Raw genomic sequence first — 16,658 nt, forward strand, 5'->3', positions numbered from 1 at the left:
TCAGGGATGTTTCTAACACGAGAGCTTGCCTCATTAAGGAGGGAGGACCTCCTTATTAAGTGTTGCCACTGTGAAGGTGCATTGGGTGACCTCCAGGATCCCCCCACCCTAATTCAAAGATTCTAAGTATAACCTAAACCTAACCTGCATATCCCTTTTTTCATAGCTTACAGCTTCCTCCAAATCGACTTATGGCTCCTGGCAGGTATAATGGGAATACTGCAGACTGCTGCTGCTGCTTCCTATTGCCTGGAATTTTCAGTTTAGAACTCCAGGTCTTCTAGGGAAGGCACCTGGCAGTTGCACCAAGTTACTGGTTGGTTGATAGTGGGTGGTACTATATGTAGTTTTCAAACTGCTAATCCTTAGAAACAGGGTAAGACTATCTTCTCTTTATGAAACAGTAAGTTAATATATCTGCACTTTGCTCTCTTTTAGGCTATCCTCATGGATCACAACTGCCCCATTAAAACAAAAATGTATACTCAGAATAATATCCAGTCGTATCCGATAGGTGAGGATGAAGAATCTGAAAGTGACTGAGACCCTCAAAAGTCATCCAAGTATCTAATTGTATAAAACAGCGTTTCCAGTAAAATGACTCATCCAGAACTGTCTTAGTGATACCACTCATCCCTGGTGAAAGAGTAAAACAACCAAAGGTTTTCTTTTCCATGGTTATGATCGATTGCCAACAGCCTTATAAAGAAAAAGCAGCTTTTCTAGGGGTTTGTATAAATAGTGTTGAAAACTTTATTTTATGTATTTGATTTTATTAAATATTATACAATATATTTTGACGAAATAGTGTAAATCTATAAATATTTGAATCCAAATCAAATATAATTTTTTAACTTACATTCACGAACACCTGGGCAAAAAAGTCTTATATATTTTCTGAATATTGGTAATGAGTGTTTAAAGCACGCATTATCTCCGAGACACTTCCAATAATGAGGAACTAGAAGGAAGTCTGAAAAACAGAATCAAGTAAGACGGCATATATTATATAGTGACACTGAATATTGAGTTACTGAACTTGTAATTACAGTTGACCTTGAACAACACAGGGTTTGGGGTGCCGACAACCCATGCAGTCGAAAACCTGCGTACAACTTTACAGTCAGCCCTTCGTATCCATGGTTTCACATCTCTGGATTCAATCAACCACAGACCATGTAGTACTGCAGCCTGTATTTATTGAAAAAATTCTGCATATAAGTGGACCCGTGCAGTTCAAACCGTGTTGTTCAAGGGTCAACTGTACTGTCAATATATTCATGAGTTAAAAGCTAGTTATCTCAGATGCAGAAGACAAGAACTTGAGCCAGTCGTCTTTCGGATTTATCCATGAATCTCAGCGGGCATTAGTTTTCTATGTAATCACCTACCTGGAAACAGATGGTTGTGAATTATATGTTTACATGTCATGTGGTTGGCAGCAAACATTAAAGCCAATAAGGGTAAAATAGTAAATGTTCTGAAAGCAGAGAAAAGCACCCAAACGTATAAACAACTAGAAGCTTTCCTTTTCAGATATATACTTGTCTTACCGGATGACAGAAAATTGAGGATAGATATACCTTATACCGTCAGGGTTGTTTAAGCATGATGAGATATATCAACACCTAGCTCAGGTTTTAGAAAAGAAATTTAAAAGGCTAACAGCTGCTGTGATGTGAAAAAATCAGACTATAATTATCTTTGACCTGGAAGTCATCCAAGTGTTTTCTAGGGATCTACTAATTTTGAGTTGTTTGAAACTATTATTTTTTAGACTTCTGAAAGTTGTTCACATCAATGTGAAAACAAATTTTACATGAAGATGAAGAAGGAATGAAATTGTCTTCAATCGTGTTAGGAAAACAGGTAAAAATAATAGGGTGGTCAGGGCTCACCCCCTTTCACAGGCAGGAAAAAACCCAAACATCTAAAAATGTCTATGTAATACTGTATCACCTAGTGCTGTGTGATGTAGTTTTTCTAAGCATGACGACGTTGATGTGCCTTTTCGATGTGATAGCAAGTACCGTGTTAGTGAACATTGTTAGTTTACATCGAGTTTTGTATGAGATATGAAGATAGTGTGGAATGTCTCAAATAACACTTGTTCATTCTGTAGTTCTGTAATCGTAAACAAAAACTACTTAATGTCAGTTCTTTGTTAAGCTAAAATTGTGCTCCTGTTAACTTGGAAGGACCCCTCAACCTTATAATTCTCTAAGAAAGTAGCTAATACTTCCCATTTTCTTTATGAAGCTTTTTTTGTGGGGCTTTGATCTGAAGTCTGGTTTTCAAGTGCATGTGTTGGAAGCAAACAAGTGTCCTACTCGTGTATTTGCGTTGGGCGACTTACACAAGGACTCTTCTTTGCTGGAGGCACTTCTATGGCCAAAGTAAAAAGGCAGGATTGTTCTCTACTTCTGTAGGGGAGAGCCTTAAAAAAGAATGTGCTGCAAATCAATTCTCTTGCGGGGTTTGTGGTTCTCCTCACTCCCAATACCATGTACCTTATCCCTCTTTTCTTTTTGCCTGCAAGGCTTCAGTCTCTTCAAGAATGACTGGCAGCCATGTCTGCTGGTGATCCCTAGCGATCATATAAAAGATATATATTTTTCAGAACTGTTTTGAGAGCAAAAGGTGTCAGTTGTATCTGAAGGAGAAAAAAATTGTAAGGTCTTTTATATGACTAGTATTCTGGGGTTGGCAAGACTATGAAAAGAGCAGCTTTTTTTTTTTTTTTTAATGTGTGTATCAGAACAAAGAACACACAGCTCTCTGAACATTTATTTTTTGAGCAGAGGTGGTTTTTATGTTTGTACCTGGCAAAGCAGATACAAAAAGCTTAATGAGGTAGTGATGAATATTCAATTCTTTCTTTTGACTGCTAAAGTGTATCCACCTACGTCATGTTTTAGCTAGTTTACTTAATAAATCTTCTGAACACTACTGTGCCTGTTGTATTCCTTTGTTAACCAGATATTATCATTGGAATAAAATATGTAAGAAGGTATTGTTTTAACTGTGGGTATTCAATTAAAAACTATTCTTCTTTGCTTGCAGGCATCAGGTAAAATCCACTCCAGACTAGTTTGAACCATACTTTTTGGCTTTGCAAAATTTGTTTTAAATTGAAGTATGTAACTAGCCACATGGTGTCAGTGTGGAACCAACCAGTAAGTTATCCTTGCATCTCTAAAGTTATATTGTTTTCCTCATTGCTACGAACAAGTAACTATATCTGATGAAAATAACTATGATATGCAGCCACTTGACACAGTAGGTCCACGGCCCCTGGAAGTTCCATAAGACTTAGGGTGCACATGTGTGCACCTTTCAGGGGTGAGAATCCATGGTCTTAAACAGATCTTAAAATGGATCCATGGCTTAAAAAGGCTTAAGGGAACCTCCCCCAACCCTGTTTTTAAAGGAAAGCTGTTATCTCTCAATTTAGAAATAAACTCATTTTAAAACTAAAGTGATTTTAAATTTATTCACTTTTAGGGGACTTAAGATTTTATTATCTTACTAGTAGTAAGAGCCAAATACCTTCAAACTGCCTTTCAAAAAATTCAAAAATACTTAAATTTAGAATTGACAGTACCCTCAAATTTTTAGCATGTGTTTTCTCCTCTCAAATTCACAAAATGTCCACATAGTATTTTAACTAGTTCTGATACTGAAGAATGTAAGGTTTGATATTAAGAAATGTAGCATATGAATTGATTCTAAATGCTAAAATATTGCTCAGCTTGACTGTCTAACCTAATAATTCATCTAAATACCAATGTAGCAAATACACTTTAGTCCAATTACTACTAGATAGCAGAGGCAAATCCATAAATCTGATTATTTCACAGCATTAAAAAAATAGTAAAACCAAAATTTAACGCTTTTAGACAATTTTCAGAATAGCAATTTTGTTTAGCAAAAGCGGACTTTGTTAAGCTTATCTTCATGGCCCAATTATACCAGGCAATAATTCCATAGAGATGCAGCAGTCACCTTTTTCAGATGACATCAAATGAAGATATTCTTGTTTTCTGTGGTAGTTTTTATTTAGTATTATTTTTTAGCTATTGATAACATAGCATGGCAGAAAGATTACATCAGGACTGTGATATAATACAACTGTTTTCACTGAAGCCTTATACCTTACTATTCCTTAGGCTATTGGAGTGTCCCACCCCCCGCCCCCCCCCTTGCACGAAACTACAACTGTGATGCCTCTACTGCCTCTCCCAGTAAATAGAAAAATATTGCACTACATTGAAGGTATACTTTACAAATATCATTAGCAGCATTACTGAGCTTTCCAGAATTGTGGTTCTACAGAGTTAAATACTTTTAAAACATGAGTAGATTTTTATGAAACCAAGGTTTTGCATTATTTCTACAGCTCTTTCAAATGCATCCGTTTCAGCAGCATGCTTGGATGTCACTAAAACTTCCATGGTATAATCCAAAACCACCAGCCACTTACTCTGCCTTCCAGGTTGTCAGTGGTAAGTGATTTTTTTATGATAAGATGACAGTTGGTTATTACATTGGGCAGATTGTTTCAAGCTATTGTTACAGAACAACATTTTAGCTTTCAGTGAATTTGGTGTATAAAGACTTCTACAGCAGTGTTCTTTTAAAATGCAAGCATGTTTAAATAAAAATGGGGGGTATACACAGATATATTTTTGTTATAAACTTGGCCAAGAAAGGTATTTAGTTTCCTAATATTTTACTTAATAAATAATAAAATAGCAAGAATGAGAACTGGCTATTGATTTTAAAAGTGGAATGGCTTTTCTACCCATAAAAATATTTTTATCATCCATATAACCCTTTTATTTCAATAGCTTTTTACTGTTCAGAGAACTTTTGCAGTTATGCTGTTGTTTTCCTCACAACAATCCTGTGAGGTAGAAAAAATTTTGTTTATTCCTACTTTACAGCTGGGGAGCCTGCAGCATGGAGCCCTTTTGTGGCTTGCCTATGGTTACACAGTTCACTAATGGCCAACAGAAGAGCTTGAACTTAAACTCTTGTATGGAGTCCTGGGTCACAGACCTGGGCCAGAATCCTTACTATTATACTATGCCTTTTCCTGCCAGCCATAAAAACTGCCATCATCTAGTTTTAAATTCATGTCAGTTTCACTATATAGCAATTATCATAGCAGTTACCTACAAAAGGGAAAAACATGTACGTATCTATTTTATAGACATATAAAAGGCCAAAACTTTTATGGTATACCAACAGAGGTCATGCTCACATGTTTTCCCTCAGTCATGTGTTATTGGGATCCACATGATGATGGCCTGAGTATCAGACTAGACCTTCATTTTAAGAGAAATGGTTCCAATTCCTATGTATCTATGCTGTGTAATTTTTTTTTTTTTTTAATAAGACAGTCTGAACTACAGAAGCATTCAGAACGATCACCATTCCTTTAAGCCTGTAGGATGTCAGACAAAGAAATAAATCTATTTTGCATGATTCCTCTCCCTTACAGCATTCTCATGCATGACTATTTTTCTAAAACAAAACAGCCAAACCAGATATCAACAAGGTCATTTTAAGAACAGTCTTCTGAAACTTCAAATATCTACATGCTTTATTTCCTATGGGAGAACTGAAGATGAAAAATAATCATAAATGTTTAGTACTTCCATTTGAAAGGCAAGTGTCAACATTTTGAAAGATTATATTTCAAAATCCTACTGGTTACTGTTTTTTTTTTTGTTTTTTTTAGTAATCTGGTCATCCTCTCAAAATTCTTGACCAACTGCATTCTGTATTTATTCCCTATTGCATTTTGGTTTTCAATGCAAGCTCTTCAAATTAATCACTATATTCTCACTGTACTTAAACTGCACATAAGCTTTAGAAAAAAATTTCACAAAAGCATAAAAAACAAGCAATATATGTAAAAAAATTTTTTTTTTTTTTTTACTAAATCAGCATAACTAACTAAAGCTGCGGCATCTGCTTTCATGTTACATTTGGCAAAATCAAAACAAAAAGCACTCCCCCAAACCCCAAAATAACAAAAATCTCAAGCAAGTAGATATGACAAACTTCATAACACAAAGTAAGATTCAAAACCTGTTCCCTCAATGATTGCTGTTGTCAATTTGGGCATGCAGCAAATTTGTTGTTATAACTGTGATGGAAATGAAAATATTTCAAGAATCTGGACAGTATCCTATTTAACACTAATTCAAAAACTAGGAAGAGGAAGGAAAAAAAACACAATGAGACATCACACCTACATAAACACGAAAAGTCAGCTTACATAATTACATAATTAGAAAAAGTTAAAAATAAATTAGTAAAAATAAATTCCCAGTATAAACCCAAAAAGCATAGCTATAAATGCAATCTGAAACAACCAATTTAGTGAGCTGGTCATGTTTTTGCTGGAAAACCACCTTTTCCACTCTAGTTCTTACACAAGCAAATAACTGTGAAGAAGCAGGCCAAAGTGCATAATAAGAGGGTTTAAATGTGGTTATATCTGTGGTACTTTAGATGCAACTTTTCCTCAATCACTTGAAAGTTTAAACAGACTGTTACACAGACTCAGATGGGCCAAATAAGTCATCTGATATGCTACTGAATGGCTGAGAGTCTATTAGTTGGGTTATTTCACTATCATCAAGGTCTTCTTCCGTATCATCTGTGTACTTGCTTATTTTTTTGGAGTGCTGGTCTAAGGACAGACTTTCTAAAGATTCAATATCTTCAATGCCTGCTCTGTAGTGGATCATAAGAAGTGTTAGAGCTTGCAGTCTTTCACCTGATTTAGCCAAAGCAGCAGAAAGAAGTGATTTTTTCCTCGTATCTGTTGTCTCTTTTTCTTCTCTAACAAGGGTATTATTATGTTCCAACTCCTGATCAATTTCATTCTGCAGTTTATCTAGCATGAACTCTAGTTTCTGGATCCTCTCCTCTGTAGGCAACCCCCTGTACAGATCACGACCGATTTCTTTAACTGCAATGAAAACGCTGTCATCCAGACCACCCTCCTTTCTCACTAATTTTATTCCTGTGTTGTTGCCCCGTTTAGAAGGGCTGTTTGGGCCACAGATCTCTGTGTCACTGCCTTCGTTGTCTGATGTGTTGGGTGTGTGTTTTGGTGAAGGTTCTACTAGATCAGTTCCTGGCTCAGAAAGGCGAGTTTTAGAGACTTGACGCAGATTTAACAAACGAGAGCTCGTATTGATAATATGTCTTGTCAAACCTGTTGTTCTGTTGACTGACTTCCCAGCTTCAGCATCAACACGAGGGGGCAGGCCTAAGAGGGTTTCTTGTCCTTCCAGCCTGAGATTTTTCAGGGCCCGGTCTATCCGCTGATCAGTTGCTCCACAAAGAGGAGTCTCGGCTAGACACTTTTCCTGACATTTTTTATGGCAAACATAAGCACAGAACATACACTGGGAAGCAGCTTTAGTCCAAACTTTTTTCTTACAGTAATCACACCAAGTTGGGTTCTGGAACTGAGTATCCTGGAAACTATGTTTATTTTCTGTTAAACTCATCTGTCCAACAAAGTGCTCCTCTTTAGGTAGGGCAGAAACCTCTTCGACCAAATGGAGTTCTTTTTCTTTCTCTAAGTTAGTAACTACATGGTGGTCTGGCTCTCCTTCTTTCAGATATTTGAAGTGAACAGTAATGTCACCGAAACAAAATTTGTCATTGAACCCCTTCTGCATACTCAGATTACGTAGCGCGGTTCTCGTGACCATGGCCTTAGGTGATGGGGCTTCCAGTCTGAATTTGGAAAGGTATTCCATGTTCGATGTAGCTAAGCATCCTAAAGCCACCTCTTCAAGTTTTAGGCTGACATGCCCCAAACAGATGAGACCCCCTAATTTGAAAGGCTCCCTGCACCACAGCGCGACGTTTAGGTACCTGTGGCAGGCGTCTACGTCAAAGAGGCAGCTGGCTCTGGTTCTTGTCCATTTTCCTAGCTTATTACGATAGAGAATTTCTGATGATTCCCACGTTTGATGGTCATCTGAACTGTCCTTAGGAGGGCAGGAACTTTCTGAAGTCAAATCTTTTGCCACTTCTTGCTTTGCTAAAGACTGCTTAGCTGCAGCTGCTTCTTCTACGTGATCCAGATTTTTCGCTTGCTTTTCAGCAGGTTTATCTGCAGCAGGCGGTGGCAGCACCTTCTCTGGCTTTTCAACGAGAATATCTGGTTCTGCCTGATTTGGGGCATCAGCAGAAGGCAAAGGAACTTTGACTTGCGGTCGTGGTGGCACAGGTGGTTTGAAAGTGGATCCTTGGGTGGGTTTTGACACTTGTGCTGGTTCTGTTATCTCAGAAGATTTTAGGGCCAAGGGCTTATTTCCTTCTTTGGATGGAAGTTTTGGGGGTGGTGGGTAACTTCCTACAACTAATTTACGGTTTAAAACTGGTGATATAGTTCCAAGGGGTTTAACAGAAAGTGTTGTTGGAGTACGTCTGGGACTGTGACTTAATGACTGTGCCTCATCTTTGACCTCAGTTTGTGCTCTCACATCACTTGCTAAGTCTTCAAATTCAGAATCCAGGTCTCTGTTTTCAGCATCTACTGCCAACCCACTTGTTTCCTCTTCATAGTTTGGTTGGCATGAGCCTGACAGAAAGTTGTCTTCCAACTGTCCAAAGTTATCTTGCAGCACTGCACCCTGGTTACTCTGGCCAACAGGCCTTTCATAATATACCAGGACTCGGTCACCAGCCTGCTTGATAAGCTTCAACACTTGCAGTGTAGATGTGATTTTCACACCTGTTTTAAGATATTAAAAGGGAAACATGTAAATTACTGCAGTAAAAATTACCTAAATTCACTAAGTGTAATTGCCATTAATTCATGATTACTTAACTAATGGAAAAGTAATAGTGAAACCTCTAAAATATCTTACGGGCTTATGGATACATCAGTGTACTGATTCTTAAACCCTGACTGCTCCGATGTCCTGGAAATGTTTACCTTTTCAAACCAAATGGTGACATGAAAATCCTGAGGAAGGTGTCAAGCTGCTAACTCCTAACTGCTTCCCATTCCTTCCTAGGTTTAAAAGACATTTTTCCTCAGTTTGAACTGAAGTGAGCAGAGTGAGACCTATTGAAAAGGATTTTATTAATGGTTAAACCAGGCTTAAAATGATGGGAAACTGTGATTATATTGAGGGAAATTGTAAAATGCATCAGGGATTACAAGCTGTATGGTGAATGATTCAAATTAAGAGACCAATGCTTGAAATAAACTTAGCAAAATATTGGGTTGGCCAAAAAGTTCATTCTGTTAGTGAATACATTGTTCAATAAAAGGCTTGGTGAAAATGAAAAATGTCTTTTATTTTCACTTAAAACTGAACAAACTTTTTGGCCACCCCAATACTATTATGAATAGTGGACCCTTACAGATTCTTTTCATTAGCCCTACCCATCAAACTAATCTTTTTCAGGACCAGAAAGAATAAGGAAGGCTTTAAAGTTAAATAAGTTGTTTACTATCTGTATCTATATCAACAATATCTATCTTAAGTTTTCATTTTATTTTCTAATAGGTGCTACATCAATTAGTTCAAAATTCAAAAAGTACAGAAAGATGTACAGTGAAAAATCTCCCTTCCACCTCTATCTCCCAGACGTATTGTCCCTTCCCTGAGGCAATCAAAGCTTCTGATGTATTCTTCTAGGGATATTCTAGGTGTATCTTTTAAAGGCTCTCTTTTTTCCCTACCCTCCCCAAACAGTACTTACCTAAGCCAACCCTTTCTGTAGGAGTTACAGAAAGGTGAGAAGGGGTCTTTGCTTTCCAAAGGTCTTAAGCCCATCCTAAATAAATCAAAGTAACACCAGCCCCATCTAATAACCTGACTTCAGAGTTCCTCAACCTCTATATTCTCCTACTTCGGCTGCCCAGGCAAGACCATGCTTTAGACCTGGTCATCACTTGGAAGTTTTCCACATCAAAGATCTTTTACTTGGAAATTAACCTCTGATCACAATCTCCTATTTCCACCTCTAACAATCCTGTCTGCTAACTGAATCTGTTTTGAGGTAGCTTCCATGTCCAATCATTCCTCCTTTGCTCTCATGGTCCAGCTGGTCTCCTGATACCACTTGCTTTTCTCCCCAACCTCGGTTCAAGACTTCAGTGGTGTTCACATCAAACTTTTTAATTCTTTTGCCCCAGCCCTTTCCTCTTCTACCATCTACCTGTCTTTCTGATCCCCAGCTTTGCTAGCCCCTTATCGCCCTTTCCTGCTCCTGAGCTTATCACCTGGATACAACTCCCGAGTTATACCATCTATCTGCAGCAAGGCTTTCAGTGCTGCTTTAGCATTCTTTTGACTGGTCTCTAAACAACTAAGTCTCCAAACACCAGCTTCAAACCTTTCTTATTCCCCTGAAACCCACCCTTCCTACTCTCTTTTATTCTGTAGATGACATCACCTTATTTACTGAAGATCAGTAAGAAGCCACCTCTTCTCCCTGCCAATCATTTTCAGGATCAAGCTATCTTAGAGGAGGAAGTATCCCTTGTACTTTGGATCCTACTCCCTATCCCCTTCAGGACTTTGCTCTATCAATTATCCTTGCTAAAATTTTAATTCCCTTCCTTCTTCTCCTTTAAAACCTTGTTTTCCTTGGTTTTCACAACACTGTACTAATTTGGCTCTGATCATCTCTGCTTTCTTTTTTCCCCCACCTGTATCTGTCCCTTGTATGCAAACGTTCCATGGTTTTGTCATTAGTTTCTCTGCCTTTTTGTTCTCTCCCTAGATTACACCCATTTCAGTAGTTTCAACTATCAACTTTTTCTTTGGTTGGCGTCCCCTCTTCTTCACTCTAGTCGTACATTCCCAGCTACTTCTGGATATCACCACCTGGATGTTTCGTTGATACTACAAATTCAGTGAAGTTAAAATCTCTCTTTGACCTTCTCCTCTTCCTGTTCTCACTACTACGGGAATCCATTTGCCACCCTCCCCGTTCAGCCGATCTGAATCATGGAGATGGCTGACTCCCTAGATTCCACCTGCTGTCAATCCTACTAGAGTTCCAGTCCATTGTCATTCCTGGTTCAGATCCTCCTGACCACTGGCTTCCACTGTAGTAATAAACAGCTTTTTACTATGATCCCTCACTTAGATCTTCCCTATTTTAATCACCAAACATATATTGCTTCCCAGTTTTCCTAAAACATTGGCTCAAAAACCTTTAGCCTACAAACTCATACTGAAATTCAGAGCTTTCTAGTATGACTTCATGATTCATCCAGCCTTAATTTCTGCTGCTTCCCTTTAACCACACTATGTCCCAGCAAAACTGTAGTTTGACATAAATAAAAATTAAGTCCTTCTAATGATCTGAGGTAGGCAAAAAACTTCAGCTCAATCTAAATTCATTCTTTGTGACTTAACATCTGCCTCTTGGGACTGTTCAGCCAAATATGGATTATTTTTCTTTTGGAATATTTCAAATATACGCAAAAGCAGAGGAAATAGTAAAATGAACTCCATCATTGAGCTTAAATATAACAAACATTTTGCCAATCTTATTTCAATTATCACCAATCCCGTTACTAAATGTTTTTTTAATGTTGTATACCCATACAAATAAAGTATAGCTATAAAAAAAAGAATGTGTATCATACCCTCCCCTTATCTCAATGAATATTATTATTATTTTTACAAATGTTAGACACGAAGAGATGACTTTTGCATTTTCACCCTGCCTGTATTTATATTGCTTGGATTTATTTATTTATTTTTGATAATAGATATTTACTACTTGTATAATTGAAAACAAAAATCTTTCATAAAGGACGTAAAAAAGAAAACAATTTTATGCTGTAAGTAAAACCAAACAGGGTATGTATACATATAAAAAATTCATACTGAACTACGATTTTTAGCTGAGGGATAACTGTTATGTTTATGTTAAATAACTATGTAACAGATGAGGTTTATTTTATAGCCTTATTATCCTAAGTGTCTATGAACCAGTATCATCATCTGGGAGCTTGCTAGAAATACAGGACCTGGAGCCCCACCCCAGGTCTACTGAATCAGAATCCACATTTTAACACCATGCCTGGGTGATTGGAATACACAAGAGAGTTTGAAAAGCACTGTTTATGACATAATCAGAGGGATTTCCATGTGAAATATTGACTTAGTTGGGCTTCCAGGTATGCAATTAAATAATTTTCATTATTTTATTGTCATGATGGATATGAATTAAAGGTAGAGTTTCTTCGACATATAACCAAAGACAACTGCTCCTTAATTTAGGAACTAATCTACCTTGTTATTTATTGTTTTAGCTGTGAGAGAATATTCCATGTTGCCTTTAAAAGCTCAATTGTAACCAACCATGGGTTCAAGAAATCTCTTGACAAGCCTAGAATGGGTGGGTCAGGTACTACAAAGGTCTGAAAAGGTTTCGACTTTTCCCCCACTGGTGTCCACAGTGAGTCTTACTGCTTATTTATAAACATGCAAGCAAATAATCTGCCTAACAATAGAGACTTTTGGTTGGTATCAACCCAGCTGATAGGAAGGCATGCAGGTGACACATTTTTCTGCCAGTGACAGTGACTTGGGCTGCACTCTGAATGCCAATCTACTAACAAATGGCTGGCCAGTCAGGAACAATAAGGGGCAACCAATATGGGGCCACAGGACAGTTCAGGTATGCCCTCTTAGACGAGGAATCTCTCTCCTGTTCATTATCTAGTCCTAAGTGATGGGGGCAGTAGTGCTAACATTGTCAGTTTTAGACGCAGAGTAGTAATGGTGGTGGCCACACAGAAAGATAACTGTTGACCTGCCCTTTCTTTCACATTCAATAAAAAAAAAATAGAAGTAGAAGGAGGAAAATGGTCTAAAGATGACGTATTTTAAAGATTTATAATTAGAACTAAAATGACATGTGTTTTAAATTTTTTAAGGCTTCCTTCACATTTTTATTTATAGTATAGTTATTACTTTCTTTCCATTGTAAAAGTAACGTGCTTATAGAAATAAAGAAGGAAAGAGGGACTTCTCTGGTGGCGCAGTGGTTAAGAATCCACCTGCCATTGCAGGGGGACACGGGTTCGAGCCCTGGCCTGGGAAGATCCCACATGCTGCAGAGCAACTAAGCCCGTGTGCCACAACTACTGAGCCTGCGCTCTAGAGCCCACGAGCCACCACTACTGAGCCCGTGCGCCTAGAGCTCGTGCTCCACAACAAGAGAAGCCACTGCAATGAGAAGACCACGCACTGCAATGAAGAGTAGACCCTGCTCGCTGCAACTACAGAAAGCCTGCACGCAGCCATGAAGACCCAACACAGCCAAAAATAAAAAATAATAAAAAAAAAAAAAGAAATGAAGGAAGAGAGGAAAACCCCCACATCTGTTCTCTGGTTTTCTCTGTAAATGCCAGGTATATTGCACATCAGCATAATTACCTCCAATAGCAATCAGTCGATCTCCCCGCTGAAGATCAGCAATTGCAGCAGGCGAGTTTGGGGCCACGGTCTCAATTATGACGTGCCCAGCATACCCGTCAGTTGACTGCACAAGACGAAGTGTAAGTCCGACACTTTGTAAATTCCCCTTTATTAATTCAACCTTTGATAAAGATAAAAAAATGAAAACAGATTCAATGGGTTCACAGTAGTGGAGTGAGAAAACACAACACATCGAGAGCACTACAGTTGACGCTTTTATACCACAGTGATTATTATTACAGACTAATAAAGGAGGGAGGAAATCTTTTATTGTGACAATATACATTAACATATGCTCAGACTGCACATTTGTGCCATCGAACCTTTTAAATGGTGAGGTGAAAATAAACAAATAGAAATCCTAAATATTTTTCCTACATCTGGTATCGCATGTGGCATGCACTCCCTAAACTCTGACATCATTACCAAAGATGATTTGGTTTTTAAGGTTTTATTACAGAAAAGTTAAAAAATATACAAAAGCACAAAGAATAATTAAAATGAACCCTGTGGTAGGTTATAAAATATAGTAACAAATTCTCCTTGACTTGAATGCATGTCCCTTTGCAATTAATACTTTACCAGACCTGCCGTTAGAGGTATACCTGTTTCTCCGTCCTTCTCTCAGCAACCAATATAACTAGAAAAAACAGACGAAGACACAGACGACCTGAACATGATCAACCTTGACTTAAATGACATTTATAGAACACTATACCTAACAATGCCAGAATACACATTCTTTTCAGGTATACATGGTAAGTCCACCAGGATGTGCTATGGTCATAAAACAAGCATCGATACATTTAAAAAGACTGAAATCCAAAATACATTCTTTGAATGGAATTAAATTAGCAATCAATTAACAATAAGAAAACTAGAAAAACCCCAAACATTTGGAAAGTAAAACAACACACTTTAAGTAATTCATGGTCAAAGAAGAAATCAGAAGGGAAATTAAAAAATATTCTGGGGGCTTCCCTGGTGGCGCGGTGGTTGAGAATCAACCTGCCAATTCAGGGGACATGGGTTCGAGCCCTGGTCCGGGAAGATTCCACATGCCTTGGAGCAACTAAGCCCGTGTGCCACAACTACTGAGCCTGCGCTCTGGAGCCTGTGAGCCCCAACTGCTGAGCCCGTGTGCCACAACTACTGAAGCCTGTGCGCCTAGAGCCCGTGCTCCGCAACAAGAGAAGCCACCGCAATGAGAAGCCCCTGCACCGCAACGAAGAGTAACTCCTGTTCGCCACAACTAGAGAAAGCCTGCGGGCAGCAACGAAGGCCCCACACAGCCGTAAAAAAATAAATTTATTAAAAAAAAAAAATTCTGAGTGGAATGATGATGAAAATACAATCTATCAAAACTTGTGGGATGCAACTAAAACAGTGTTTAGAGGAAATTTATAGCTTTAAATACTTATATCAGGAAAAAAATTCTAAAATTAGTGATCTCAGTTCCTTCCTTAAAAAACTAGAAACCCCAAAGTAGAAGGAAAGAAGAACAGAAATCAATGTAATAGAAACTAAAACAGAGAAATCATGAACGCTGATTCAATGAAATAGTCAATAAAACTGATAAGCCTCTAGGATAGACTGATAAACAAAAATGTGTACCACCAAAATCAAAATAAGAGGGGAATATCACTACAGAATCTAGAGACATTAAGACAGTAGGCAACATTATGCACAACTTTATGCCAATACATTTGACAACCTAGATGAAATGGAAAAATTTCCTTGAAAGATAACAAATGAGAAAAACTGACAAAAAATAGAAAATTTGAACACCCCTATATCAATTAAAAACATCAAATTCATAAACCTTTGCACACAAAAAATCCCTCCAGGTCTAGACTGCTTCATTGTGAAGTGTTGAAATAATCTTACTTGGAATCTTTTAGAAATAGAGAAGGAGGGTATGCTTCCTAAATCATGTGTTAAGGCCAATGTAACCCTAATTCCCAAACCCAGACAAGAAAGCAGAACTACAGACTAATCTTTCCAGTGTTCAAATATGGATGCAAAATTTCTTAACAAAATTTTAGGGAATTCAACCCAATAATATATGAAAAGGATAATAATCATAACCAAGTGGAGTTGATTCCAGGAATTCAAGGCTGATTCAAGCACCCAGGAGTCAATTAGTATAAGTCACCATATTAAGAAAAGAAAGGAGAAAACCATATAAATATTTTAATAGCTGCAAAAAAAATCAACATCCATTTATGATAAAAGCCCCCAACAAAGTAGAACTACAAGGGAACATCATAAATCTGATTATAGGCATCTACAAAAATCTATAAGTAACATAATACTCAAGGGTGAAAGACCTGTTTTCTACCCAAGATCAGGAACAAAGCAAGGATTTCTGCTCTTACCACTTCAATTCATTATTATACTGGGGGTTATAGTTAGGGTCATGATGTAAGAAAAAGAGAAGACATAAAGAATGGAAAGGGAGAAGAAAAGCAGTCTCTATTTGCATATAATATGACCCTATACATGGATAATCCCAAGAAATCTACAAAACAACTTTTAGAACTAATAAGTGAAATTAGGTCACAGAGTACAAGGTCAATATACAAAAGGCAAATATATTTCTATATATTACCAACAAATAATTAGAAAATAAAGAAACCAAATTAATTTGTAACAGCATAAAAATACTTAGGATTAAATTTTTAAAATTTATCTTTTTTGAGGTGACATTGGTTTATAACATTATATAAGTTTCACATGTACATTATATTTCTACTTCTGTATACACTACAGTGTATACTCATCACCAAAAATTTTGTTTCCACCTATCACCATACAACTAATCCCCTTTATCCATTTCACCACCACCTCTCCTCCCGGCCCCTTCCTCTGGTAACCACTACTTTGTTCTCTATATCAACATGTTTGTTTTTGTTTGGTTTGTTCATTTATTTTGTTTTTATTTGTTTAAATTCCACAATATGAGTAAAATCATAAGGTCTTGCCTTTCTCTGATTTACTTCATTTAGCACAATGCCCTCAAGGTCCATCCATGTTGTCACAAATGGCAAGATTTCATCTTTTTTTTTTTTTTAATGGATAAGTAGTATTCCATTGTGTGTGTGTGTGGGTATATATATATATATATATATATACACCACATCTTCTTTTAGGATTAAATTT

At 37.4% G+C, this 16,658-nt stretch overlaps 2 protein-coding genes across 3 annotated transcripts in view; one reads left to right on the forward strand and one right to left on the reverse strand.

Annotated features, from left to right (window-relative positions):
- The window catches only part of SLC18A2 (solute carrier family 18 member A2), a 39,745-nt gene extending 33,799 nt beyond the window's left edge, over window positions 1-5,946 (forward strand). The window contains exon 16 of the mRNA XM_082407257.1: window positions 439-5,946. Coding sequence (XP_082263383.1) covers window positions 439-543 — 105 coding nt within the window. The 3' untranslated portion in view covers window positions 544-5,946. The remainder of the gene's footprint in view (window positions 1-438) is intronic.
- Window positions 5,679-16,658, reverse strand: part of PDZD8 (PDZ domain containing 8) — a 92,470-nt gene continuing 81,490 nt past the window's right edge. For both annotated transcript variants that reach the window (XM_082407252.1, XM_082407251.1), the window contains 2 exons: window positions 13,455-13,617; window positions 5,679-8,773 (listed from right to left, as the gene is read on the reverse strand). In XM_082407252.1, coding sequence (XP_082263378.1) covers window positions 6,567-8,773; window positions 13,455-13,617 — 2,370 coding nt within the window. In that variant the 3' untranslated portion in view covers window positions 5,679-6,566. The remainder of the gene's footprint in view (window positions 8,774-13,454; window positions 13,618-16,658) is intronic.

This window comes from Balaenoptera borealis (assembly GCF_965194805.1).
Source record: "Balaenoptera borealis genome assembly, chromosome: 10".
Taxonomy (NCBI): domain Eukaryota; kingdom Metazoa; phylum Chordata; class Mammalia; order Artiodactyla; family Balaenopteridae; genus Balaenoptera; species Balaenoptera borealis.